This window comes from Onychostoma macrolepis, chromosome 02 (genome assembly GCF_012432095.1).
Source record: "Onychostoma macrolepis isolate SWU-2019 chromosome 02, ASM1243209v1, whole genome shotgun sequence".
In the NCBI taxonomy this organism is placed as follows: Eukaryota; Metazoa; Chordata; class Actinopteri; order Cypriniformes; family Cyprinidae; genus Onychostoma; species Onychostoma macrolepis.
In genome coordinates this window covers 2,344,079-2,369,349 of record NC_081156.1, presented here as the reverse complement: position 1 = coordinate 2,369,349, position 25,271 = coordinate 2,344,079, and the positions used below count along the sequence as shown (strand labels likewise).

The window sequence follows — 25,271 nt, the reverse complement described above, 5'->3', positions numbered from 1 at the left end:
ATGAACACGAAACAAATAGGCTAGCCAAACAGCTTTACATTTCTTGAAATAATAATTCCTGAACATTGAACATTGACTCTCAGTCTTTATTCACCTGTTTCGCATGGATTCTCATTAACATTCATGAAAGTAATAAGTGTAAATTACATCACTAATCTCACAGAATAGCATTGGTTTAATAATAGCAGGCACATTGTAATGCAGTGTTACAAAGTTCCCCATCTGCACAACTGGAATTTAACACTGGTCAGTGTCTTTTGCTAGTTAGCGAAGCATTAAATAACTACCTAAACTTCTAAATAACAGATTGGAGATTAAAATAATAGCAGATTTGTCTCGTAATAAATAAACACTAAAAAATTAGATGAAAAATTTACTTCAGCCAGAAATGTATTTTTGCTATGGTTAAATAAATGTTCAGCGATATCTTCAAAAGATTATGCATTTGGCACAATTTCTTTCTTTAGAAAGTGTTATATGGCAACAAGTAAATGCTGTAAGTTTTGTTATGCTAGCATGTGTAGAAATCTTTAAACCATGGTTGTTACTAACCCTGCATTAGTTTGTGCCCCACACACCCCTATTTCATGATAAAATTGACAGAATTGAAAACTGATAGGGCCTACTTTGTTTCATATTAAAAGTAACAAAGCACAAAGCTTATTGTGATTGATATTAGATGGCAGGTGCTACAAATATTGTTTAGTGAAATTCACACATCAGCTGAAAACAGCACAGACTAATACATTTACCTGTTGTAGTTTATCCACGTTGCATGCACATTGTGGAACATGACATTGAAGAATTAAACATCATTGTTTTGGTCAATGATTTTGGCCTGCAAAAAAATAAAATGTTGCCGAACTTTTGGTATGTCACTGGAACACTCATTCACGTTAGTCATTATGTAGTGATACAAGAGGTTTATGTATAATGTTGTGCTATCCCCTGGCTCACCTGTTATCCAGCAAACATTGTTCAGAATAATTTATTTTGAAGCCATTATATCCATGCCTTTTCCAAGGTATTTGGCTTGAAAGACATTAATGGTCATATCTACATACTTAAGACAACATAAATCATAAATCAAATTTGGCAGAGTACCCACATAATTGATCTGATATACAACATGGGGTGTGTCCAGAATAGCTCCTTATATTCTTATATAGTGCACTTTTTGAGGGGACAGCCATTTGTAGTGGTGTCAGAAATAACGAGTACACAATCAATATACACTCAATGGCCAGCCAAGCATACCCATGCCCTGTGAGACACTGAAATTCACTCAGGAGGTAATAGGGTAATAGGAGGTGATTTCAGATACAGCCATATGGTCGATGATGAAAATCTGACCATCGAAAAGTACTGCAGAAAACAACATAGAAGATTCCAGAAGATATAATACAATTAGCTATTTTTTCATTCTAATTGTGACTATAGCAGTCTAGTGTGTGTAAAAGATATGAGACTTTTTTTTTTTTTTTTTTAATTTTGCATAATCTGATATCAAACATTAAAGCATAATCTGTATGTAGTTTTTGAGGGGGGAAAACATCAAATGCATGCAATACAAAGATGATTGAGAGATGTACAAATAACCATATTTCTCAAAAGCCTGAACACTGTAAAAAAAAAAAAAAAAAAAGTCCTAAAAATACAGTACAGTATACAGTAATAATTTGAAGCAATTTTCCGTAGGTTTTTAAAGGTGTTTTTCCGTATTTTTAAATTACGCTTTGCATTGTGGGAACAAGAAGCTCAGTCGATTATTGGCGCGAAAACAGTGCTAGAGCAGGTGCCAGAGATAGTGTCGGTCAAAATTTCATTTTAAAGTTTCAGATTTGGGGAACTGTTCTTACACTTCCGTGGTAAATTAGTTTTTGTTAAATGTAACAAACTGTAACTTTAACTTAGTTGCTGTCTGGCTTTTTTGGCAAATGAATGTCGGAGCCGTCATATTCAACATTTTCAGCACACCGTCACATCTTACTCGACGATCGACGTGGAGGTAAGTTGCTTGTTACAGTGTTCTCACTTTTAGTTTTATAATTAAAAGTTAATTAACTTTTTAATTGTTGTTGCGGTGTATTTGTTACTGAGCCTGTCGAAAGCATCGGCATATTAACGTTACGGAGGTGATGTTAAGCAGCTGTAAGAATGTTAAATCTGAGGTACAACTGTGTTTCGAGCGCTTTATGCCTTCAACAGGAGCTGGCAGAGTAATTGTCAAGAAAAGAAGACCCCATTTACGACTTTTGTTTTCTTTTTTTTTTTTTAAAGATTAAGATAAGACTAGGTGAAGATCTGACATCGCAGAATTCTTCAAGGATAACCCAGGAAACACAGAACGTTGTGACGACGTCGCCAGTTCGTCGTCCTTTGGTCAGCGCGACATTACTTTATGGCGACGTTGTGAGGACGTCGTGGTAAAGTTCCATTTTTTAGAATCTTGACTAACGTTCCAGAAACGTCGTGGGCACGTCCTCAAAAGACGTCGCTTGTTAGTCCCGTGAAGAACGTTGTAGCGACGTGGTCAGCTGGTCTCATGATAACCTTTCATATTATTGCACTACATGTATTATCATGTTAAGATAACATTTGGATAGCCTATATTTTGGAAAATATACTGAATTAATCAAGCATTTTAAAAGATGGCATGAATTATTATATTTGTAGATGTATGTGTCATCAAATTAAGGACAAAACAAAAACCAAATAGTTTGCTTAGCAAATGGTGATCATTGTTAATTACATGTTTGTGAATGACTGAGAATGAGATTTAGTGAAAGAGGGCACGGGACAAATTAACATTTAAACCAGCAGCGCGTCACTGTCTGAGTACTGCGCGAGAGTGCGCGTGCCCGTCATTAACGGTCAACTTCCAGCAGACGGACACGGAGGAAAAGGTAAGCCTATAAATCTACTTGTATTCATCGTTTTTACTGATTTATAACGTTAGATGTCACCAAAGATGAGTAGTGTTTTGTATTTTTGTAGGTTTTCCAATTTAATTTAATAAATAAATGCCCTGTTCCGTTAATTAGCTCACGAGCAGTCTCATGAGGCGGTCTGAGGTAACGTTAACCGTTAAAATCTTGAGATACAATTTTATACCTTTCTTTTAGTTATTTGAAATTTAACACGATAAACTATACAGTATTCACTTTCAAATTCTTTAAACTTTAACCGTAGTAAAGTTAATTAGTTTGTTTGACTGTCGCTAGTCGATGATACTAATGCTAGCCATACTGTAAACTTGAATATAAACCGCTGTATGAAGTTTAATTAGACCGAGGCTGCAGAAATCATGTTCAGTGTCTGGGATTAATAATTTCCGCCTTTCCCCCTCAAGTGACAGGCCTGTAAATTGTGTCATCTGCTCGTTAATGGTGTTTTTTACATGCATGCTTTTTATGCTAGTTTCATTCTCAAATAGATCTGATACTTTAGTTTCAACAAATCTTTAATAAACAAATGGTTCACTTTTTTTAGGTCCTGACTGCCACCAGTTGAGTCAATGATTCAGTGAGTTGCTTATTAGAAAAGATGCTCATTTGTTACAACATAGTATTATAAATGTTTTATTCAATGCTGTAAAACTAAGTTTTTGGTTTTTTTAATCATCAGGTGGAGAGACAATCTGGGCAGCAGCAACAAGACAACTATTACGAGTAGAGATGGGTTTCAAGATCCAGGTGCAAGGTGCAATAAGATGCAAGGATCCAGGATCAAGAGATCATTCATCATGAAGACTGTTCAATAGCAAGCAGCGAATCCTGGGTGAAAAACTAAACCTGGTTGTTTCAGCATCACTCAGGCAAGACTAAATACATTTAAACTGATTTCAGTAGGTTATATGTTTCAGATCATCCTGACCATTCTGTTGTCCTGGATTTGAAGACATGCTGGAACTGTATTTCTCATGGTTGAAAGATTTTTGCAGCGGTATCCAGACATATAAGCACCCTTCCTGGATCCACACGACTAAAGGCTCTGGAGGAGAGACAGGTAATCCACAGGGTTGGATTTAGGGATTCAACGAGAACCGATCCGATACCGAAAATTCTGAGTATCTGCCAATTCCGATCCGATACCAGTGCAGTAAAAAAAAAAAAAAAATCAATGTAGAATTTCTATACTTCTGTGTGTTGACCTGATCATCGCTCATTTGTGTGTTAAACACATTCTGCTAAATAGACAACTTCATTTTAATGAAAAATAACAAATGTATAAAAATATATACCGTATTGACCTGAATATAAGACGACCCCCCTTTTTCCAGATGTACCTTTTGGAAAAGGCTTGTTTTTTTCCTCTCTCTCTCTCTCTCTGTAAAACATTTTTTCTCAAATTATTTTCATATTGCATATTTTTCCTATTTTAATTTTTGTTTTGAAAGTATGGTAAATACTGGTAAAATGTACCAACGGTAAAAAGCACAGCATATGTTTGGAATGATTTTGGATTTCGATGTTCTGATGTACTTCAAAGGCAAGTACTTTGTAACGCCTGTTTCACACATGCTCTGTTTTAGGGCTGGGTATTGATTCAGATGTCCCGATTCGATTCAATTTCGATTCGCAAGCTCTTGATTTGATTGGATTCTTGATTTTTTTTTATTACATTCAGTGAATATAGTTTTAAGACAAAAGCTATTGATATTTCTAAAAAATGAACAGTAAATGCAGTTTACAAATATTAAATTAATAAGAAATTAAGACCCACAGGCCTGTATTTTAAACCTTTTTTTTTTTGTATAGGGTCCTTTCTTAAACAATAATAGGGCCCTTAATAAAATGTTCTTAATTTTTCTGGTAATCAGATGAAGGCATAAAACATTACACTTCCTTTTATGTAAAGCGCTTTGAATTACCACTGTGTATGAAATGTGCTATATAAATAAACTTGCTTTGGCTTGCCATTAATTTAATTTATCCTAATCAAATGAAAATTAAACCCTTTTATTTTTTGGCAAACAAAGTGCTGCACAACAGAGGTTTACTGTTAAAATTAAAAAGAAAACAAATGTGATTATTCCTTTAAAAATAAAGATTAATTAATATTTATTAGTAGTAGAAGCATTGAGTCTTAAGACTGCTCTTAATGTTAAACTAAACTTTTATTTTGACAGGTTGCTGTCAGGAATTTGCAGCTGCTGTGTATCATGTGATATGACTAGTTTTCTCAAATTAAACTGTAAAATGTTAATGAAATGACTCTGAGCAGCAGTGTGTTAATGTCATCATATAGTGAGACGGCAGAAGATGAAAACACTGCAAGCGTTGTCCGCGCTTATTAAGCGTGTAGTAAACAAAAGAGTGCGTCGCGCCATCCACCATTCATTCATTCATTCATTCATTCATTGCGGAAATCATGGCACCTTATGCGTGATATCAAATGCTTCCACAGATTTATATTATTACTATAGCCTTTCACCTGAGCATTATGAATCACGCGTATGACTTTGTTCTTGGTTCTTGTCAACAGGATCTCCGCCATGATAAGCACTGAATGAATGACAGGCTTTCTGTTACATCTGTAACATCGCGCATCGGTAAATAAGGGTGACATCTAGTGGAGAAGACTAATGATAAGAATCACATTAATCAGATCTTGTTTTAAATGTGTGCTGAAATAAATTCGGGAAAAGATTGATTCGCGCCCTTTGAGAATCGATATCGAATCGACTCGAATCGCAGTGCGTATGCAGTCCGTGTGCGTTACGTATGCGGTGCAGAAGCAGCACGGACTCATTGTTTTGCATGGGACGCATTTGCAGTCCGCTCCTGATCCGCGGCTGTTTACCACAAACACAACATTTATATATTATTTTTATTTCAAATCCAAACGTTAGCTTATACTGAAAGTGTTTTTTTTTTCTGCATTGTGATCCTCTTTTAATCACAGTACAGTTACACAGTCTTTCATAGACATGTTCACGTTTAAACTCAATTAATATAAACAACGTATTCAATGAATTTGGCTTCTAGATTTGTATATTAAGTTGCTCAAGTAAGTGGAAACATTTAAACGCAGCATATAGCCTATATTTTAAATTAAAACTTACCACTGACAGAAACAGTCGGCTCTCGTGCCTTTTAAATTTAAATCTTTATTACAAACAGTCCCGCGGGTCTTAAAGAACTTTGTTTTTCTACCTCCACAGGACAAGTGCATATGTTACCTTGTTTATCTAAAAGTGCACTTTTATTTGTTTCAAACCTAGCCAAAAAGCCTGTGAAACATAGTAGACTTTAATTATATCGATTTTTGGGGAAATTACTACATTTCCATGTCAATCCATGTTCATTGTACCGCGAACGAAGCGCTGTCACTTTAATTCAGCGCGTGCTGCAGACGCACCGCTCCAGGAAAGCACTGCCAGACCGCAACCGCATGCAGTGAGAACGCTTTAATCCGTTAACATGGGTGCGGAAAAAAAATACGCACTGCAAACGGAGCATGTGTGAAACGGGTGTAAAACCTGCCAAAAGTACAGTGTGTTTGGGTTCTTAAAAGTTTAAAATTTTATATATGATTGTTAATTTAACTTTAATTAAGATACTGTAGTTCTTAATGTCATGACAGATGTTTGCATCCTGACAACTTAAAAAAAAAAAAAAAAAAAAAATGGACACAATGTTTAAGAGGTTTTAAATAAACAGTAGCACAGTGTAGCATAGTTTGTGATTATGCTTGGTCTTTCTTTGGTGCTGTTAAAACCACCACAACAAACCTGTAGCTCTTTTTATTAAATAGTAATAAATCGCATTTTAAATCGCTAATCGCAATTTTGATCAGAAAAATCGCAATTAGATTTTTTTCTCCAAATCGTGCAGCCCTACCAACAATGACATTTAAAAATATACACTTTTTGTTATACCATAAAAATAGTAGCCCATCTGAATTATATAACATTTAGGCTATCCATCTCATAGTAGCCTACCAAAATTGTATTAACAGTATAAGTGAAATATTATTGTAGTCTTCAAATCTGGGTACTGTCATGTTTTAAAATCACTTAGAGGAAGTTTGGTCCCATCAGGCTAACATGACAGTCACGACTCTGCCGCTGTAAGCTTTTCTTTTTCTTTTGTTTTCACTCGATCTTTACATCACACATTACATTACATATTTCATGGCACACTCGTTTTATGCGTTTTTGGCACCACCTATTGTTGTGGGTGTATTATTGACATGTCAAAGTCTAGACCCTGAATATAAGACGACTGCATTTTTTCAGATGTATTTACAAGAAAAAAACATTGTCTTATATTCGGGTCAATACGGTAATCATAATCTATGACAAAAATACTATTATAAACTAGATTATTGGATAATTCAGCAGCAAAAGATACTCTAGAAAAATCATGGGTGCACAATAATTTGATAAAATCTAAACATTTAGTGAAACATTTTAGTGAAATAAAGGCCGTTCCACACTGAGCGCAATGCGAATCGACGACGACGGTGCTTTCACACAGAGCGCGAAACGATTGTTCACCTTGTGCTAATTCACGCATGCACGCTAGGTGGCGACGACCAACAATGTATTTTTCCTCAGATGTGTATCTCGTATATGGATTTAACATCGTCCGCTGCTCAATATACAGCATTAAATTTTGATAAGTAAAGTTTGGTTCTACACCAGAAACACAAATATCTTTAATACTTACAAGAATATCCTATAATATAATTAGAGGTACAATTAGAATCAAGCTACACTTGAAAATTTATGTAATTATTAATGTGTTTGTTTATAAGTCACTTAAAACCATCATCGAGTGCTTCTAATAACTTCCGATTGTGATCTATAGTTGATTTTGATTATAATAGGCAGTTGTATGTCATCAACATCCTTTATTGTTATAAAAATACCACGAGCTGTATACAAAACACATACAGAAAATATATCGTTATAATCATATGTCTATTTGCTTTCATATGTCATGTGTAGCGGCACAAATGTACAACCCGTGCGCAGAATGATGCGCTTGAAGCAACACGGAGTTGCAGCGCAGCGCACGCAGAGAAATGTTCAAAGCACAAAAGAAAGAGATATCGGTGTGTAGTGTATTAAATCTGCGTGATAGTTTGAGCCTTTTCTTTTAACAGTTTTAAATCTCAAGTTATTGTGCGCTCTTGAAGAGAGTTTCATCATTTTGACTGTAGTAACCGAACGTGACACGCAGTTTGAATGCTGAATGGAGGATGACAGACAGCAGCGCAGAGAAGAGTTTACATGAACTTGAATTTAGTGATTTAAATATTCATCTGTACCTCACACTGAACTATGGAACAGCTTCAGAACACTTGGAATATAGCGCACAAAACTTTATGGTGCTTTATAATGTTTTGTGCCTTTAGTGGGGCTTAAAATAACACGGAATAGTACACGCACAATAACGGATTTGGATTGGTCTCCTCTGACCGATACCCGATCTGGCAAAAATGCCAGTATCAGAGACGATACCGATCCTGAGTATCGGATGGATGCATCTCTAGTTGGATTTCACAATTCAGTTACTCATAGCTAGATAGATATCAATTAATAGTCTAATTCCAGAGCCTTTGAGAGATTTTGTTTTTCCCCAGTCAAGTGGAATTTTGCTTAAATCGTTGATGTTCATATGGTCTTGTTATGAGAAAAATTACTAACTGAGCAGAGTACCTTATGATAGTGGTTTTCAATTCTGAACCTGGGGACACACAGCACTGCACATTTTATACATCTCTTTACTGACACAAGCTTAGTTTAGTTCATGGAGCTCTTTCCTAAGGAGCTGATTATCTGAATCAAGTGTGTTTAACAAGAGAGTCATACAAAATGTGCAGTGCTATGGGTCCCCAGGACCACAATTGTAAACCACTGCCTTTATGAGCACCTCCCGAGCTCCTAGTCATTTTTAAATGTTTAAAAATATTGAGTTGCCCTAAATTTGACCAATGTAAAGACTCTCCCTATTCCTAAACCTTACACAACCACATCACTTTGCTTGTTCTGTCTGGGGATCTGGGGCATGGTCTCATTTAAGAAATTATGTACATTTTAAAGTTACATTTGTCTATCTGGTTCACTTTGAGAGTTCAATATTAAGAGCTTCAATGCATGCTCAGCGTGGAAACTTAACAAAGAAAAAGTCAATGCAATGACTCAACCCTCTTTTAGTTACTGTAGACCCTTAAGAGTTTTGTTAATAGGTTTTAAGCTAAATCTCCTAGCTAGGACACCTAGTAGTAAGATAAAATTCTCTGTGAAAATGGCCCCAGAATCTGCCTTTCCTTGAGAAGCTGGAGAACCACTTAAGATTTCAAAAGGAAGATTCACAGTTTGTGGCCACCATCAAAAAAAGTCTCGGGTGACTTATCCAAATTGTCTATAAAATTATTTGTTTAATTTTTATTTGTTTATTTTTGTGTAGATTCAAGGGAAAGATGAAAATAAGAAGACCGCAGCGAGGGAAGGAAGTAATCATCACAATGTAAGTTCTTTGAGAATGTGTGCATTGTTTATTACAAGTTGTGTTTTCATTTAAATGTAGCAATGTACACAGCTGGTCAAAAGATTGAAATATATTCTAAAATATAATTTATTTCTGTGATCAAAGCTGGATTTCTAGCATCATTACTCCAGTCTTCAGTGTCACATGATCCTTCAGAAATCAAGAAACATTTATGATTATTTTCAATGTTGAAAACAGTTGTGCTGCCCAATATTTTTGTCTACACCAGTGTTTCCCAACCTTATTTCTGCCACTGCACAGTTTTGACCTGTAAAAAAATCCCGCTGCACACCACTAAGTATTATAAAAATAAAAAATAAAAAACCAAGGGGAAAAGGTTGTTGTTTTTCTCAATAATTAAACATTGCGTCATCAGAGTTGGTATTTTGGCTTTATCTATGATCAGACACTTGCACTTAATTTCTGACAATCATACTCAAATGGAGTTAACAAGGTTTTTGACGAGCGATTGACAGAGATCTGTGTTTTCTCCATCATTAGAACGGCCGCATCTGAGACAGTAAATTAATAGCTTAGCGTTTTCATCAGTTTGCAGGTTATAAAGTTTATTGTAGCTATATGGGCACTCAGTTTCTCTTGTTGTTAATGATAACAATGACCAACTGCACTGATTTAAAATAATAACAACGAAATATAATAGAGAAGGAAGCTTTTGATAATCTTCCATGGCACACCTGACCTGTCACGGCACACTGGTTGGGAAACACTGGTCTACACGACGGTTCAAAAGGTTGGAGTGACTAAGATTTTTCTTTTTTTCTTTGGGAAGACATTAATAGCAAGGATGCATAAAATTGAATTAAAGTGATAGAAAATACTTATTACCGTATTGTCCCGAATATAAGACGACCCTGATTATAAGATCTAACCCCCTTTTTCCAGATATACCTTTTGGAAAAAGGCTTTTGAAAACCAAATCTTGTTTTTGTTTTTGTTTTTCTCTCAGTAAAACACATTTTTCTTAAATTATTTTCAAATTGCATATTTTTCCTATTTTAATTTTTGTTTTGAAAGTATGGTAAATACTGGTAAAATGTACCAACAATGACATTGAAAAATATACACTTTTGATACACCATTGAAATAACAGGTAGCCCATCTGAATTATATAACATTTAGTCTATCCATCTCAGAGTAGCCTACCAAAATTTTATTATCAGTAGAAGTGAAATCTTATTGTAGTCTTCAAATCTGGGTACTGTGTTATGTTTTTAAATCACTTACAGAGCAAGTTTGTTCCCATCAGACTAACATGACAGTCACGACTCGTGCCGCTGTAAGCGTTTCTTTTCTTTTGTTTTCACCGCGATCTTTACAACACACATTACATTACACATTTCATGGCACACTCGTTTTATGCGTTTTTGGCGCCACCTATTGTTGTGGGTGTATTACTGACATGTCAAAGTCTAGACCCGAATATAAGACGACCGCTTTTTTCAGATGTATTTCCAAGAAAAAACATCGCCTTATATTCGGGTCAATACGGTATATTACAAAAGATTTGATTTAATTTTTTACTTTGTTTTTTTTTTTTTTATGTTTTGAACTTACTTATATTATAAAATAATCATGAAGAAAAATATCACGATTTACACAAATATTAAGGAGCACAACTGTTTCTAGACTACGTTTACATGTGCACAAATAATGTGATTTATTTCCAATAATCAGAGTAAGGACTTAATCACATTATGATGTTTACATGTCAAGAGCAAAGCTCTTCACTCCCGCTTATATGCAATTTCCATTATTCGTATTATTTGAGTTGTGGTTATTTTTTACCGCCATTATTCACATAACATAACCCCACTGCTCAGCACAAATAGGTGTGTTACTAGCCGCTGTTTTAATTTGTCTAATGCAAAACATGTTTGTATGTTTGTATTCCATACATTTTCGCCACCATAGCAAAGTGATGGCAGTGTCACTTCAGCTGGGTTTGCCTGCACTGGATGAGGGTAAGGAGCAGAGACTGGTGTGCTGACAGAGTTTAGTGATTCGGCTCTCCAGAAATGCAAAGCTTTCTTCCCCATCATTTCTAATCTGAGGTGCGTTTCCCAAAAGCAACTATGGTCACAAGTTCCATACTTACCAATAGAGTTCAGTGGAACTAACAACCATAGTTAGCTATCGATGCTTTTGGGAAACGCACCCTGCAGGTGCGTGTCACGTCATTCACGTACGTCACGAGCACATGCACACTGGTCAGAGAGGCAAAATGTGATTAGGTGCATGTAAATGCACTGATTGATAATAATCAGAAATGTTTCTTAAGCAGCAAATCAGTATGTGAGAATGATCATGTGACACTGAAGACTGGAGTAAAGGCTACTGAAAAATTCAGCTTTGCCTCACAGGAATGAAATACATTTTAAAGTGTATTAGAAAAAGGGTATGAAAACTGTTATTTTAAATTAAAAATATATATATTTTACAATATTAATGTTTTGTACTGTAAATTTGGTCAAATTAATATAGCAGAAGAGATTTCTTTTGAAAACATTAAAAAAGAAAAAAGATTGCAGATTTTTGACTGGTTGTGTTCATACATTAGCAACATTAACATGATGATATCCTCCCTTTCAGCTGCCGGAGAAGGATATTGACAGTGCAGGCTCAGGACGGCGAAGAGGAGGAAGAACACCTTTAACATAATTTTCTCATACCTTTGTCATGTGTTATAATAAAAACAATAAACCTGACTACAATAATATGGTAAATTTTATTAAAAGATTCCAGTTTGCAAGGAATCTGGAGTCTCTGACTCTGCACTAAAGGAACTCTTTGCTGAGGAAGACCAAGTGCTGAGGAGGAGCCTTGTTCTACAGCAAAACACTGCATCAACCCTCCATGACAAGATGAAGAGTGAAGAGTCTCCCTCCTGTCCTTCCTTCAGAAGAGCCTGTCTTCTGCTGCTGGGGTAAGAACGACACTCTTCCTCTTCTCTCACAGCCGTCCAGCACCTAACTCTGCCTCCTCAGCACTGTCTGAAAGAGTCTTCTCCACAGTCAGTAATCAGAGATCACACATTCTCCAGAGAAAGTCAACACGCTCATTTTCCTAAACAAAACTGTTTATGTTTTGTGGGTGGGCCAAATTATACAGGAGTGATGCTAGAAATCTTTATATTGTTCATTTTACATATCTTTACTCTTTATGAATGTTATTTTCTTTATTTATTTTATCTTCTGAGAAGCCCAAGAACTATGGTTCTTTGGTAATTGTAACATTGTTTAGGTTTATCTTCTGATAGTGAAGCTGTATTAAAGCACATCAGCACCAGATATTAATGAAGTATCTACTGAATTGTTTCATATCTTTTTATCATGTCTTTATTTTTTTGCACCAAATTAAGGGAGTTGTATCAATAAGAGTACTGATAATTATTGATAATTTTCACTGATAACAGCATTATTTAACTATGCCCAACCTTAATGAGACACAAACTTTTTCAGTTGATTGGTAACACTTTGCATGGTTAAAGAACAGGTGTAATGTCTTGGTTTAGTATTTGTAGAAAGTAGCACTGAATAAATGTTGATTCATGAATGAATGCATTGTGTTTTTGTCTATTTTCTATTAGAATTTAATGTTTTTGAATTGGTTTGCACTGCATGTATGTAATGAATGTATTTACTATAAATCCCTATAATTAAATTACTGTTAGATTTTATAAGTTTTCTTTTTTGCACCAAAGATGAGTTTTCAAGGTTATTTCAAGGTAATAGTCGGAACACATTCTCAGGACCCAGACTAAAGGCGAGGTGTAAATATTAAAATTAAAAATTAACGTGGTATTTTAGTCCTTAGGACATACTTGGTACGTTGCTGCGACCAATATGATCCGGTACTGTCACGTCCTCACAACGTGCCGGTTTGGTCGTTAGGACGTTCTCAGCACGTTCCAGCGATGTACCACTATAACGTCGCCACGACGAATATGGGAATCACAAAGTTACGTCGCTGGTACGTTATTTGGCACGTCGCTGCGACCAATATGGTACGGTAGAGTGACGTCCTCACGACGTGCCGGTTTGGTTGTTAGGACGTTCTCAGCACGTTCCAGCGACGTAACAAATAACGTCGCCACGACGAATATGGGAATCACAAAGTTACGTCGCTGGAACGTTATTTGGTACGTCGCTGCGACGTATATGGTCCGGTCCAGTTACGTCGTCACGACGTAACTGTGTTAGCTGGGAACACACCTTTTCTGCCAAACGAGGTAGGTTTAGACTTTTTATTGTCTTGTTTATGTTAAACACACACACACACACACACACACGAGAAGTTAATTCGGTAACGTTACTGGCACGCTGTCTGTGAACACGCGTCATGCACACGCAGAGAATGCCACTTATTATTTATTTCAGACGGCGCCTCAGTAGCGCACCGAGTTTTCTCTTGCGCTTACACTGACAAAAGCACACACAATTATGTAAAAATGACAATTTTTTTGGCGAGTGACGGTCTTAAATAAGTTAATGTCTTGACTGATGTAAAGAGTTGGGATGTGTTAGGTGTGAGTCATGTTTTAAAGGGACAGCAGTTCATGAGATTCATGGTGTTTTTGTTTTCTTTTCTAATGACAGGTCTAATTGCTGCTGCTGTACTGTACACCCCCTGCATTCTTATCATGGGTTTGTATTCGGTTTTATTTTATTAACGGTTTTTATTTTATTTACCATTAGGCCTGTTCAATACTGACAAAAATTAGTCATAGAGTCATTTATTCAGTTGACTTTTGTTTGTGTAGGAAAGATTTAATCAATGTTTGGAGTGGTTTTCTGAATTCACCATGTGTTTTTTTATAATTTCTTATTTGTTACTGGTGATTCCAGATTGCTGTCATTCAAGAAGGTATCATTTCCTCCCATTGTGGCTGAGCTACACATTCTCTTTGTTTTATTTTAAACATAAAACATCCAGAAGATGGCACCTACGCTGGAATCCATGTAAGGAATTTGTGTAATGAGACTGTGTATAAAGCATTTTATTGTGTTGCTGTTTAGTTGAAAATAATCAAATGGTTAGTTCACCCAAAAATGAAAATTCTGTTATTAATCACTCACCCTCATGTCATTCCAATCCCATAAGACCTTCGTTCATTTTTGCAACACAAATTAAGATATTTTTGATGAAATCGGAGAGCTTTCTGACCCGCCATAGACAGCAAGGGTCCTTTTTCAAAATTCTTACATTTGATCTATAAATTCAATTATAATAATGTGATTGTTATTATCTATACGTTATCAAATTAAATCATTTACACTGAAAAATGCAACTACATTAATTTATGAGATTCTTTAAAAAAAAATTGAATATACAAAAAAGAAATGGTGGAAATTATACTTTTAAACTAAATTAAAATGCCAGTAGGTGCCAGTAGTGAGCGTTTAATGAGTGAGTCATTGAGTCGTTCATTCAAACGATTCGTTCAAACGGCAGATTCATCAGTTGTTTATGCATGGGCTAATGATACTTTGACTCAACCGATTCATTCAAAACACTGAATCATTCAGCAATGAATCGGATGGTTGCTTTGAGATGCGCTGTGGTTCCGCCAAAAATGTAAGTGACCTAATATTATTGTATTTGCTCATTGAACTGTTTATAGAACTACCTGGTGTCATGGCATTTACATACCTGGGTGCACTTTTTAGCGTGACATGAAATGCGTACCAAAAAGTACATATCACTGCAGTTTCCAAAATAAATGAACACTTTCACACAAATTTACAGAGTTGCGATTAATAAAGCGTAATTTTCGCACAATTACTTGAAGAATATCATGCTATGACTTCAAAACAATATTAATATGCTGGGAGATTTGAAAACTGATGCTTTTGAACGTTAGCATCGCACACATCCAGCTTCATATCTATGGGTTTTCATAGCTGACAAGTTTGTTTGGTGGTTCACGGAGTACGGAGACAGACTTAGGAGACGAGAAGCACCGGTTTGAATCCTGTGTAACTACGGTTCGACAAAGCAGTTAAAATCTGCGTAAAAGGAAGTTCAAATGGCACAGTTGCATCAGCTAATACGTTTTTATATCGGTTTTGCATTTCTTAACACTATCGGGTAGGTTTAGAGCTGGATTTGGTGTAGGGCACATTTCCAACACGATAGAGCATTAACCTTTAGCGACAGTCCCCGGATATTTGAATTCTGAACTGCCGCAATACGTATCTGAAGCAACATAATAAAAAAACAGCAATACGTACCAATATCTACTTAATAAAAACGTGCAAGGGTTCACATATTGAACCTGTGTTTTAGCGCCACTCAGTTGACATTTCTATTTGAAACTGCGGCGAAACGTGCAGCAAGGTAACGTAAAACGGTATTGCACAAAAAGTGTGCAGAGGTACGTATTTTTATGAGACCAGGTTGTTATAGAACTATTAAACAGCCGTAATGGTGAGTGATGTTGCCTAACTAACTGTATTTTAAATATAAAAACTTTCCAGTTTGAATTTTTACCTCAGTATTCTGAGTTTCTTAGTGTTGCGTGTTTTGATTTCTCCTCGAGAGGCTGCGTGAACCTCGCCTCAGCAGTGCAACCTTATACTGTCAATAGATGCATTATATACAGTAGCTATATCCACTATTCGCCACTTACTCTAAATGTAATGAAATCAGAATGATACTTACGTTTTGGTGTTTACATAGTTATTTTTGGTTATTGATGTTTTAATCATGTTACTTGTCTGGCATTAATGAAGCGTTAATGTCGAGCCCTGGAGTCTATGTGCCGGGGCTTAGCCGGCCCAATTTAAACCCTGAATGTAATGCCATTCACGAACAGGGCTAATGTAATGCGTTTTTACGGTTGAATTTCGAAAAAGGTTTGAAGTTAGAACCGTTTTTAGGATATTTTTGTTGAGTTAGTTGATATAACTCCAGGCAATTAAAGCTCTGATTTCTGAGAGACGCGCATAGACCCCAAGGCGGCTATTGATTTGCACTCATTTCATTCATATAGGCTATAGTTTACACTCATTCACTTTACACATCCAGGCCCATAGCCAGCTATGAGGTCCATACCTCCGTAAATGTTTCATGTTCAAAAATAAAATTTGAAAACATGTGAAAAACTATTTAAAATCATGTCGCTGAATAAATTCATGTGGCTGACTCGCAGCAGCTGCGAAACGCAGGAGTGAAGGAGCTAGGCGCAAGTGCAGCCTCCGCTCGACTCAGCCATGTTGCCAGATCTAGTTATTATAAGTGTTGCTGGACTTGTTTTAATTTTTAATGTAACATCATTAATAAAGTAATTAGGGCATTAATAAAGTGGCAAGATGACGTTTGAGGTTAGAGATTATGTATCCTATTTGCAAAATACAAGATTTAAACTTATTGTGGTGCATTTGTCAGGAGCTTGGTTGTGTTTGTTTTTTGTAGCAATATCTGGCAACACTGCTTCGCCGGCACTGACAGGCAGCAATCAAAAAAGGAGCGCGCGGATAGTCTATTGATGAGGAGACCACATTCGTTAAACATGATATTATCTGTATGAAACTGTGTCAAACCCTATCAAAGCAGTTCTAGCCATTATTATTGCACAAATCTTAACAACCGCAGACCTCAGTGGCGGCGTTTCACAAAACCATAGGGTATGGCGCGTGCGGGGGTGGGGGGTATGGGATGAAAAAAAAATCAATAATTAATCAACACTCATTAGTGTTGTTATTGTATCAGACACTTACTCTTAACATTATATGAAAATCGAGCTCAAATGGAGTTAAACAATGTTTTTGACCAGAGAATGGAGTGTTTTACGGCTGTAACTGTTATCTGAGGCAGCCAGTGAATTATATGCTTTCATCAACTTTTACAGGTTATATAACGTTGATTGTAGCTATATGGGCGTTTAGTTTTTCTTGTTGTTTAATACACTTGGCCAAAATCTCAAATGAAGCGCTTATGCACAGGATATTTAAAACGTACAAAAGTAGCCTATAGGCTATTGGCTTGAAATAACCTAATTCTTCTCCGCTCTTCAAACACACAAAAACATAAGCCTTTACAGACATGGTGTTTGAGTAAAGAAAACGCTGTACTATTCAAACATCAATTATTTATTTACCCTTTCATTGCGAAAAAGCGGAGATCTGTCTCCAGGCTGTGCGCGCGGCGCATCAATTTGAATGGAGGCAGGGTGAAGTTACGAGGTTTCACTGAGAGCTTGATGATTCAATGGCATTACGAAGTTTTACTGACAAGCTCTTTTTAATGCTTATCATTGGTTAACTATTTTTAAAACCCTCTGATTTAAAATAATAATAACGAATTATAATAGACTCAAGTTTGGATAATTTTTCACAGCACCTGACTGGGCTAGGGTATGGCAACTGCCATACGGAAACGCCGCCCCTGCTCACTAATGTAGTGCTGTTCCAGCAAACATATGTGATTGTTTCTGCCGAATATTTTTTTCTGTTATTCGGATAAATCCGTCCTTCGTTTTGAAGCCATTATCCGTGGCTTTCCGAATAAGGTATACGGGTTCGGGCACATCCCTAATATATATACAGTATATCGTGGGGGAAACAAATTATTTGGTCCCCTGCTGATTTTGTATGTTTGCCCATTGCCAAAGAAATTATCAGTCTATAATTGTAATGGTAAATTTATTTTAACAGTGAGAGACAGAATAACAAAATAATAAAATCCTGAAAAACGCATTTCAAAAAAGGTATAAATTGATTTACATTTTAATGAGTGAAATAAGTATTTGATCCCCTATCAATCAGCAAGAATTCTGGCTCCCAGAAGTCTTTTATACATGTAAGGAGCTGAGATTAGGCACGCTCTCTTAAGGGCAGTGCTCCTAATCTCAGTTTGTTACCTGTATAAAAGACAACTGTCCACAGAAGCAATCAATCAATCAGATTCCAAACTCTCCACCATGGCCAAGACCAAAGAGCTGTCCAAGGATGTCAGGGACAAGATTGTAGACCTACAGAAGGCTGGAATGGGTTACAAGACCATCGCCAAGCAGCTTGGTGAGAAGGCAACAACAGTTGGTGCGATTTTTCTCAAATTGAAGAAACACAAAATAACTGTCAATCTCCCTTGGTCTGGGGCTCCATTCAAGATCTCACCTCGTGGAGTTTCAATGATCATGAGAACGGTGAGGAATCAGCCCAGAACTACACGGGAGGATCTTGTCAATGATCTCAAGGGGACCATAGTCACCAAGAAAACAATTGGTTACACACTACACTGTGAAGGACTGAAATCCTGCAGTGCCCGCAAGGTCCCCCTGTTCAATAAAGCACATGTACAGGCCGTCTGAAGTTTGCCAATGAACATCTGAATGATTCAGAGGAGAACTGGGTGAAAGTGTTGTGGTCAGATGAGACCAAAATCGAGCTCTTTGGCATCAATGATGTCCGTGATGTCGTCATGGAGAAGTGGAAGGGGACTCCAGTGGCAACCTGTGAAGCTCTGGTGAACTCCATGCCCAAGAGGGTTAAGGCAGTGCTGGAAAATAATGGTGGCCACACAAAATATTGACACTTTGGGCCCAATTTGGACATTTTCACTTAGGGGTGTACTCACATTTGTGGCCAGCAATTTAGACATTAATGGCTGTGTGTTGAGTTATTTTGAGGGGACAGCAAATTTACACTGTTATACAAGCTGTACACTCACTACTTTACATTGTAGCAAAGTGTCATTTCTTCAGTGAAATAGGCTAAATAACCATGCTTTCAAATAATTTCCATTGGTCTGGTAACATTTTGATTCATTTTATAGGGGAAACCTCTAAACTCATCAACAATTTTGAATCATTTGGCACTTAGTTATAGGGAATCAGACATACTATACTATTATTATCAAACTGGCATTCAAGAACAAAATCAGATTCATTGTGTCTGAAGATCTGTAAAACAGCAAAAAAAAAATGGATTTCAAATTACATGCAATACTTTGCTGAACCTCATAACTATAGTTTGGTGCAAAACTGAATCACATCTCCCAATGCTAAAAATAACCAAATTAATTCATTTAGGTATTGTCAACGTCTCTGTGCAGATGCAGGAATTTCAGGATACAGGAGGAAACCGGAGAAGGTAGAGTCGTTGGTGTTATCTGCATACACTCCCCCAAATGCCTCATCCCCATAGATTTGCAGCCATACCTCATCTCCTGCCTCCAAATGCAAGATAACAGAACCTGATGCCTGATCCACATTGGTCTCTTGGTATTGGTCAAAGGTGAACATGATGGCCTTGTCATTCACGTAGAGACTGACTTTAGCATCTTTAGTGTAGACGGTGAGATGATAAGTAAAGAAGTACACTCCTGGCAGAACACAGCGGAACTTTCCGGAAACGTCATCATAATGGTGCTGGTCATTGTAGAAGAACTTGTTGAAGCGGATTGGCACATTGGTGGTGGGAACAAGCTCACTCAGACCTACGCTAAAGGCTGAATGGTAAGACAAGGCACTTTCACCACGGGTCCCTTTCAGACCTGGGTTCCCAGGAAAGCCTCTTGGTCCAGCAGGGCCAATGTCTCCCTTCTGTCCAGGATCTCCTTTCTCACCTGCTTCACCTGCAAAAAAACAGAAGCATTATATACTTTAGCAGTCGTACAACTCAATTAAATAGGTTGTTACAAGATCAGAATCAGAAGCCTGGGGAGATCATGTGACCCTTCGACAGCAGTGCATGCACAGTCCTTCGCTCTGCTCACGCTGTCAAATATTCTACAATGCTGATAGTAAATTTCAAACCACTCTCTATCTATTCCTTCATGAGTACTTCAACGGTCAAGGACAATCGGAAAAGAGTGATTGAGCAGTCGCCAATAAAGAAAAAAATTAAAAGATTTCACCATCACCAAAGAGGATCTTGACGGTGCCATTGCTAATGGTATCAAGCTAGTACTTAAAGAGCAGCAAAGTCCTTTGGATTCGGTTGTGGCCTCGACAGTAAGAGATGCGATAGACTCTGTACTGACCCCGGCATTGCGTGACCTACATATGGACATATAAGCGACCAACAATTCTGTAAAAGAGCTAAAAGCAGAAGTTGAAAAGCTAGCCATCGCGGCGAAACAGCCATGTGACCGGGTCGATTCCGTTCAAGCAGCTGCACGTGAGGATAGGAGGACAGTCACGGACATGAGAAAGCAGCTAGAACAACTTACCGATAAAGTGAAGAACATGGAAGATAGGAGCAGGAGAAATAACATACGACTAGTGGGGTTGCCGGAGGGGGCGGAAGGCTCCGATGCAGCCGGCTTCCTCAGAGCTAATCTTTCCAAGTGGATTCCTGCACTGAAAGGCCGTGATATTGAGATTGAGTGGGCTTATCGCGTCTATGTCGAAAGAAAAAGTAACTCCAAGCGACCGCGTACTCTTATCTTTCGTATGTTGAAATGGCAAGACAGATCGGTGATCCTGAAGGGTGCACGGCAGGCATACCCGGTGAAATATACGCAGGATATTGTCACGGCTGCTGTTTTTTCCTGACTTCAGTCCAGCCACGTCTGCCAGGAGAAGGAACTTCAACCCAGTCCTTAGGAGGATGACAGCACTGGGTCTGCAGCCGTTTCTCATCTGTCCGGCGATATGATGTTTCATGATGTTTGACTCTTCTCAGAAAGCAGAGGATTTTATCAGCTCACTGCCACAGAAGAAGGCATCTTAACTGCCCTGGAGAGGAGAATAACAAGGTGGACATGGACACAAGTTTCTGCTGTGATCTTTTATCCTGCAAACTTGTCTAGTGACTGGTAAGCCTTGAAATCTTTTCTTGGAGCTAAATGGAGAGAAGGTTTGATTACTAGTTCTTGACACTGTGGGCTTTTTGGGGACATGTTTTGCGTTGGAGTGGATCAGTCACGTATCCAAACATTTTTCTGTTTTCCTTTTTTTTTTAGGCAGACCTATATTCTCGGTAATGTGCGGTCTGTTTTGGTTTTTGTTCAAAGTTGTTTGTCGTTCCTTTTTTTGTGCTACTTTTATTTTATACAACAGACATTAATATCTTTATTTATTTCATTAAATTTTTAAAAGGATTGCGCACTCGGGTGGTTTGGCATATAGAGTTACTTTAAGGAGCTCTCATTCTGTGCGGGATTGGATTGCGCCATCTTCTGGTCGACCATCTGTTTCCTTGGTGTGTGGTGGAACTGTTTATCGCATTACAATGCCTTTTTCTGTCAAATCTGTTTGGAATTGGGAATTATCTGACCTTAATTTATCTGTCGACTTGGGAGAAAATGTGGTCTAACCTCAGTTTAACTGCCATTTCTTTAATACTGCGTCAGCAGGTACTTTTCTTCATATGTTTGGGGAGTGTCCTATTCTGTTTATAATCAATCTGATGTTGCGGACTCCCAAAACCAAAATATGAACCTTTCATTACCCATAATAGGGGCACTCTAAGCCTGGCCAAGGTGTGGGAGGTAACGAAATGCCACCCATCCCCCTAAAAGAGTGTAATCTTTCACTGTCATGTCACTGCCATCAGCCAATTGAACTGATGTATTTGTACACATGCTTCAGATACCAGCAACACCGGAGGCATTCCCATAGCATCAACACTTAACTGAAGTTCCACTTTGAAAGATAAACCAAGTTTAGTTTTATAGATTACAAATCAGATAATTGAGTGAATTTGTCAATAAGTGTGGTTTCCCATTTTTTCAGTGTACAATGGCTTTTTACAACTTAATTTCACCATAAACAAAAGCTTCAACATAAGATAAATAATTATTATTTAGATAAAATCAAAAACATTTTGTTTTCAGTCAATTTTTACTTTAATTAATTTTTAATTATTATTTTTTTCAGTCAGTAAAGCTTGCCTATATGTGTTCTGCACATCAACACTCTGATGTCAAGTGAAAATACTATTTAAACATTTATGTTTAATGTTTGACTATTGGATAACATTATTTACACTGCCCTTCTCTCTTTTGGCCTATTTCACAAAGCTGGTTTTGGCATTAGAGAGTTTCCAGATATTTTCTAGGATCAAAGCCTGAGTTGACAAAAAAAGATGAAGATTAGTGTAATCTTACTGACAAAGCCTGGTTGGATTGGTTTTGGCTTTATCAGTCCTGTAACCCTGAGTTTGTTCAACTAGCTTCATGGTACATGCCTCATCTAAATTGGGTTGGATTTGTTTGTTTTTCAACGCTAAACCTACACAAGCCATTGCTAAAGACCTCTAAGATAAAAAGTGGTTTCAGAGGTGGAGCAACATGAATCATTCACAAAATTAGCACGAGTAACATTGAGAAAATTAATTAAAATGAAAGTTCATGTCATTCTAAAAAAAAGGGGGGTATATAATTATTTGTTCACAGATGACACTTACAGAAGTCAGAAGCACTATGTTTCAGACAAATGATCTAGCAAAGTTACAAACAGTATAAAGTGAGCTTACTCTAACCTTTATCTCCTTTCTCACCCCTCGGCCCATCACGCCCATCTCTGCCATCTCTTCCAGGTTTACCACTGTGCCCAGGTGTGCCAGGAACACCTCCCATCCACATGGCACATGGCTGTCTATGATCAGGTTGACTGACATCTGTTTCTGGACCCTCAGGCTCTTCCACGTCCTCTCCTCCCTCAGTCCCTTCATCCAAAGCTGTCTGCTCTATATTCTCCTCTAGAAGGGCTTGACTTTGACTGAGTAGTTCAATGAGAAAGATTCCCAATAAGATCTTCCACAGCAGCGTCATACTGATGTCAAATGGAATATCCAAGAATTGAAATAAGCATATTGTATTGATAAATGTTATGCTTCACAAATGATCAATTGTTTCACTTTTTGTTAAGATCTTTGAACACAATGTTATAACTTAACCCCAAACTGCTTGATGCAAATGGCTTTGGAAATTTCACAATATTTTAGTGATATCAAACCTATATATTTGCTAATATATAGACTATAATAATGATATGAAAAACTGGCTTTCTTACCTGGTCTGTAAGTGTTTGTCTCCCAGAAGCACAGAACAGTACGGACAACCACTGAGCGACGCAACTGCCTTTGTTGTTGATGTGCTGTCATCACTGTGGGCTTTTCTGAACTATATTTATCCAAGTCTAAATTCTAAATGTATTTATGGCTCGTTGAACAGCAGATCACTTTATCCAAACTGATACTAGTCTCACATACTATATGTTGTTAAAAGAAGGTTTCTTTTCTGCTATATGATATAAACGCAATGTAAGCAAGATAAACAGAATTATCAAGTGTCATGGCAGAGTTTTCCTTTATCCTTCAGTGAAGATTCATGCACTGAACTGAGTTCTCAAACCATTCTCGTTTTATGTACATAGTTTAAAAATGCACATTATAAGAGTGTAATTGAAATGATAATACATTGTTGTATATAGTTACAGATAGCAATGTGTCCTGATCTTACGGTTTCTTAAAATATAATACACTTTTCTTTTTCACTCAGGAGTCAGAGTCTAATTCTGGAAGCAAAGTTGGGCATTTAATGACTTCACTACATTGTGTTGTCATGGTAAGTTAATTTCTGTAATTGACTATAATTTATAAATGTCTCATCTGCATTACAAAACACATTATTCTTATGGTATCTTGGTCCCATCATATTTGCTGAAAAATTAATAGCATAATTTAGTTTCCTTGAAGCAGAATAATCTGTCCTATTAAGAAAGATTAGCCTGTACAAAACATTTAAATCATAATTAATAACAGATATGTCATATATGTACATAAACTTAACTGGAAGAGCGATGGTAAAAACCAACCAGATGGGGGCAGTACTTGTTCATCTGGTAATATACCTTATAAGTGTTAGCCAGCCATCTCAAGTCACATTCTCAAACTTTACCTTATATATCCACTTAAAATTTACAATAAATCAGACAGATTTAAAAATAGATTTGGTTAGCTGGCAGAAGCAGAAGTTCCAGACCAGCGTATTAGTACAACAGATGGCCGAAATTTAGCAGACCTGTAAAGAAGGTATTGATAAAGAATAATTAGCATTGAAAGTGTTCTAATGCCATACTTCCATTTGAATTCATAACTCACTTACAACACCAAAAGTAATTATTTTAGTTAAATTAAAGAGTTCTGTCTCAATATAATGGGAAAGAAAAAAAAATGCATGCACAAGCTGCTTTTATCAGAGCAATAAATCCAGTATAAGAGTAAATGTTATAGAAAAAACCCACTTATAAATTGCAAAATATTTTAATAATAGTTATTTCATTTAATTAATTCTTTACTAAAGTAAATTAAGAATAAGTGAGAATAATATTGTAGCAAAACTATTTCAATATATGATACCTCAGTTTATTACAATAACTGTATTGCTGTGGTCAAACTCAAAATCATAGAGGATGGAAGAATTGTACCTCTAAGGAGAAATATAATTTTATTGTAATATGTGACCCTGGACCACAAAACCAGTCATAAGTGTCAATTAAAAAAAAAAAAAAGATTTATACATCATCTGAAAGCTGAAAAAATAAGCTTTCCATTGATGTATGGTTTGTTCGGATAGGACAATATTTGGATACAACTATTTGAATATCTGGAATCTGAGGGTGCAAAAAACTCAAAATATTGAGAAAATCGCCTTTAAAGTTGTCCAAATGAAATTCTTAGCAATGCATATTACTAATCAAAAATTAAGTTTTGAAATATTTACAGTAGGAAATTTACAAAATATCTTCATGGAACATGATCTTTACTTAATGTCCTAATGATTTTTGGCATAAAAGAA

The 25,271-nt window shown here is 36.7% G+C and overlaps 1 protein-coding gene and 2 long non-coding RNA genes across 4 annotated transcripts; 2 read left to right on the top strand and 1 right to left on the bottom strand.

The window, feature by feature from the left end:
* The first annotated feature begins 1,759 nt into the window (after nucleotides 1-1,759).
* LOC131530711 (uncharacterized) lies at nucleotides 1,760-12,608 on the top strand. 2 transcript variants are annotated; one of them, XR_009268460.1, is made up of 7 exons: nucleotides 1,760-2,008; nucleotides 2,281-2,906; nucleotides 3,493-3,525; nucleotides 3,628-3,780; nucleotides 3,866-4,008; nucleotides 9,423-9,482; nucleotides 12,114-12,607. It is a non-coding gene; the product is annotated as an uncharacterized LOC131530711 (long non-coding RNA). The 2 variants fall into 2 exon arrangements; XR_009268459.1 differs by having other exon boundaries at nucleotides 2,281-3,525; nucleotides 12,114-12,608.
* An 864-nt stretch (nucleotides 12,609-13,472) lies between these two features.
* LOC131530719 (uncharacterized) lies at nucleotides 13,473-23,149 on the top strand. The gene is made up of 4 exons (XR_009268461.1): nucleotides 13,473-13,752; nucleotides 14,120-14,167; nucleotides 14,369-14,482; nucleotides 23,009-23,149. It is a non-coding gene; the product is annotated as an uncharacterized LOC131530719 (long non-coding RNA).
* On the bottom strand, nucleotides 19,548-24,008 carry adipoqb (adiponectin, C1Q and collagen domain containing, b). The gene is made up of 3 exons (XM_058761132.1): nucleotides 23,485-24,008; nucleotides 22,952-23,244; nucleotides 19,548-20,099 (listed from the first exon to the last, which is right to left on the bottom strand). Exons 2-3 carry the CDS (start codon nucleotides 23,241-23,243, stop codon nucleotides 19,561-19,563), a joined length of 831 nt encoding a protein of 276 aa, XP_058617115.1. The 5' UTR covers nucleotide 23,244; nucleotides 23,485-24,008; the 3' UTR covers nucleotides 19,548-19,560.
* Nucleotides 24,009-25,271: the final 1,263 nt, after the last annotated feature.

Bases quoted from the DNA above. Each gene is read 5' to 3' on its own strand.
- adipoqb (XM_058761132.1), bottom strand. From the start codon at position 23,243: ATGACGCTGCTGTGGAAGATCTTATTGGGAATCTTTCTCATTGAACTA. The intron at 20,100-22,951 runs GTTAGAGTAAGC...GTTTTTTTGCAG, and splicing joins GGGTGAGAAAGGAGATAAAG to GTGAAGCAGGTGAGAAAGGA.